General features: G+C 45.6%; 1 protein-coding gene across 1 annotated transcript; it reads left to right on the plus strand.

Annotated features, from left to right (window-relative positions):
* Nucleotides 1-2,781: 2,781 nt before the first annotated feature.
* On the plus strand, nt 2,782-3,723 carry LOC147712295 (olfactory receptor 6M1-like). Its single transcript, XM_086919616.1, has one exon. It carries the CDS (start codon nt 2,782-2,784, stop codon nt 3,721-3,723), a length of 942 nt encoding a protein of 313 aa, XP_086775742.1.
* The last annotated feature ends 483 nt before the right edge of the window (nt 3,724-4,206 follow it).

Genomic DNA, 4,206 nt, shown 5'->3' on the forward strand with positions numbered 1-4,206 from the left:
CAGAAAGGCAGGTGGGCGGTGTCTGTGATGGGTGCAGAGCCTCAGGGGAGGTGGGCAGTTCTGTGTTGCCTGCAGAGCCCCAGTTGAGGTGGACAGTGTCTGTGCTGGGTGCAGAGCCCCAATGGAGGTGGGCAGCGTCTGTGCTGTGTACAGAAACCCAGGTGAGGTGGGCAGTGTCTGTGTTGCCTGCAGAGCCCCAGGGGAGGTGGGCAGTGTCTGTGCTGGGTGAAGAGTCTCAGGGCAGGTGGGCAGTGTCTGTGCTGTGTGCAGAGCCCCGGGGGAGGTGGGCAGTGTCTGTGCTGGGTGCAGAACTTCAGGGGAGGTGGGCAGTGTTTGTGCTGTGTGAAAAACCCCAGGGGAGATGGGCAGTGTCTGTGCTGGGTGCAGAGCCTCAGGGCAGGTGGGCAGTGTCTGTGTTGGGTGCAGAGCCCCAGGGCAGGTGGGCAGTGTCTGTGCTGGGTGCAGATCCCCAGGGGAGGTGGGCAGTGTCTGTGCTAGGTGAGGAGCCCCTGGGGAGGTGGGCAGTGTCTGTGATGGGTGCAAAGCCCCAGGGGCGGTGGGCGGTGTCTGTGTTGCCTGCAGAGCCCCAAGGGAAGTGGGCAGTGTCTATGCTGGGTGCAGAGCCCCAGGGGAGGCGGGAAGTGTCTGTGTTGCCTGCAGAGGCCCAGGAAAGGTGGGTGGAACACCATACTAAACAAAGATTTTTAGCTTAGGTCTTTTTAGTCAGGTCTGTAATTACATCCAACACACACTTTGGAGAGACCCCCGATATTTATCATCCCACTTAAAGCCACAGAGACAACACCATGTCACTGTCACCTCATGGCCTGGCACTGTGCATCATGCATGGCTCATGACAAGTTTCCAGATTGCCTATGTGCAGAGGCATAGAGAACCCTCCTCCACCGAACCCGCCCCTTGCTTTAGGAACTATGGCAAGTCCTTGATGGGCCTCTTCTGTCTGCAACACTGCAGACAAAGGCTCAGCTCTTAATTAATATGGGCAAGTGAGTAGGTGAAGGGTGGATGGCTGGATGGATTAGTGAAAGGGTGAATGGATGAATGAAAGGTTGAATAGATGGATAATGAGAGAGGATGGCTGGATGGATGAGTGAGTGGAAGTATGGATGAGAGAAAAGGGAAATAGGTGGATGCATGGGTGGAAGGGTAGATGGATGGGTAAAAGGGTGGATGGATGGGTGAAAGGATGGATGGATGAGTAAAAGGGTGGATGATGAGCAAGTGAGTGGGTGGATGGATGAGTGAAATGATGGATTGATGAATTGATAAGTGAATGGGTGAATGGATGAATGAGTGAAAGGGTAGATGTAAGGATGGATGAGTGAGTGAAAGGGAGGGTAGATGGACAAAAGGATGGACAGATGAGTGAAGGAGTAAAAGGATAGATGGATGAGAGAAAGGATGGATGAGCGATGGGGTCAATGGATGGATTTATGAGTGGATAAGTAGATGGATGGGTGGATGGGTAGGAGGAAGGATGGCTAAGTGAAGGGTCGTTAGAGAGAGAAAGTGAGGATGGATGGATGACTGAAAGGGTGAATGGGTGGAAGGATGAGAGACTGGTTGGATGATTTGAGTAAGTGAAAGGGCGGATGAATGGGTGACAGGGTAAATGGCTGGATGGATGGGTGAATGGATGGGTGGAAGAGTGGATGGATGAGTGTACAGATAGATAGGGTGGATGGATAAATAATGGATGGAGGAGTGAAAGGGTGGATGGAGGGATGGATGAGTGAAATGATGGATGGAAGGATACATGATGGATAGATTTGCAAATGGTTGAATATGTTTGGATATGGATGTGCTTACTTATATACTAATCCACGACCTCCTCTGATGTGTCTGTAAAACTTACCTTTTGTCCCGAAGTTATGCCCTGAATTTTAACCTCCTGTCCTGAATTTTGACCTGTGGTAGGTGGTGGGCTGGGCCACCGGGGGGGGCCCTCTATGTGCTTTGCAGGGGGGCCCCTCAAGTTTCGTTACTGCACTGGATTTATTGGATGTGACTCCATAAAGCGGGTAATACTGCAATGTAAAAAAAAATCAGTCTGAATAAAAACATACTACAAGACAACGAGGAGGTGTATAACAACTTTGATAAAAGTAGAGAGGAAAATGGTAGCAGACAACCAAGCACTAAGTCTCGATGAAATAAGGTATTGGCTAACCTTGATCAATTCCTGCTATCCACTGCCACATATGACATAATTAATTTAGGTGATGCTTTGATTATGAGGAGACACATCAGTTTTGCCTAACGGACTATCATAAGAGAATAGACCTTTACATGTGAAAGGCCTTGGCTCTGCTAAGTCAACTGTTGCAAAACTGTGCAGAGTGCAGAGTGCTTCAATAACATCAGGTGAAGGATACATAAAATGTGGACTGGAGCACAAGACTTTAGGGTAAGTTTGTAAAGAGAATTGGTCTAATGATCATGAATGGGATCTGAATAAATCTATTGAGGAAATAGCCTGAAGGCATGGCTAAACACTACAATGTGATTAACATGGATACAGTTATGTAGGAAGACAAAATAGGATGAAGAGAACGAAGGAAAAAAATTCAATGTGGATTTCTTCTCACTCAAATGGTTGAAACTTTGAAAATAGTAATATTTTCTTCATTGTTGATAAACTGTTGCTATCAAATGTGCATTGCATGAGCTATTTTCATTTTTTCCTACAGTTAATTGTTTCACTGTAAACTGTATTTTTTAATTAAAGCTATTTTTCACATTTTGCAGATAAAAGGAAAGATGAACAATTACACAGATGTGATCTATTTGCTGTTGTTAGGATTTCCCATTGGAGTTGAGCTTCGGATGCTTTTCTTTTTTGTATTCCTGTCCATCTTTATTCTCACACTGACAGCCAACATTGCCATCATCACCCTTGTAAAGATAGATCAACATCTTCAGACACCAATGTACCTGCTTCTCTCCCACCTGTCCTTCCTGGAGATTTTTTACACCTCGACCATTGTACCAAAGTTATTGTTAAATTTACTCCAATACAACAGCATCTCTTTACCTGGCTGCATGGCTCAGGCATGCTTCTACTTTTCTTTGGGTTCCACTGAATTCTTTCTTCTGGGGGTGATGTCTGTTGACCGCTACATTGCCATTTGTAACCCACTACGCTACGCTACAATCATGAATGGGACAGTTTGTTTTCAGGCTGCTGCTACCTGTTGGTTGGTTGGTTTTTTGTCTACGTTTTCTGCAGCAATTTTTGTATTTAAGATGCACTTTTGTGGTCCATTTGTAGTCAATCATTTTTTCTGCGATTTATCACCTTTGTTGAAACTCTCATGCAGTGACACCCGCATGTTGGAGAGAGCAGTCTTCATCATGGCTTGCTTCATAGTTCTACCTTCCTTACTAGTGACCATAGTTTCCTATGTCTTTATTGTCATCACTATACTGAGGATCCCATCACAGAAACAGAGACAGAAAGCCTTCTCCACCTGTTCTTCTCACTTTACTGTAGTTGTGGTACTGTATGGTACAGTGATCTTCCTATACGTAAGGCCATCTCGTGCATACCCGGTAGAGATCAACAAATTCATTGGTGTCTTCAATACTGTAGTCACTCCTCTTCTAAATCCGTTAATTTATTGCCTACGGAATAAAGAAGTGAAATCAGTGGTGAGAAATCAACTCAGAAGAAATGCATTAAGAAACCAAATACCCCATTGAATTCAATGCTTTCTATTGTTCCCATGGGTGGGGGAGCCCATCAATTGACAAGCAGGTCTTCCTCTGCTCAAAAATCACACTATTGTCACAATTATTTTTCTAATGTGCTGAATTGAATTGTAAAGTGTAAAGTGCTCAATAGTAATCTTTCATTGGAGTTTAGTCTACGATTAAAACAGTGAAAAATCCAGTTTAGACTAGTGGCAGTTGTCTGGACAGGCACAGGGTACTCTGTAATATGTGTGTTGATACTACAATATGGCAATCGGTGTTTATCATTCAATCAATCAATCAATCAGTCACTTGTAAAGCGCACTACTTACCCGTGAGGGTCTCAAGGCAATGATGGGAGGGGGGTGCTGCTACTGCTCGAAGAGCCAGGTCTTGAGGAGTCTTCTGAAGGTGAGCAGGTCTTGGGTCTGTCGCTGGTGGGTAGGGAGGGTGTTCCAGGTCTTGGCGGCAAGAAAGGAGAAGGATCTGCTG

Source organism: Lissotriton vulgaris, chromosome 5 (assembly GCF_964263255.1).
Source record: "Lissotriton vulgaris chromosome 5, aLisVul1.2, whole genome shotgun sequence".
Lineage (NCBI taxonomy): Eukaryota > Metazoa > Chordata > Amphibia > Caudata > Salamandridae > Lissotriton > Lissotriton vulgaris.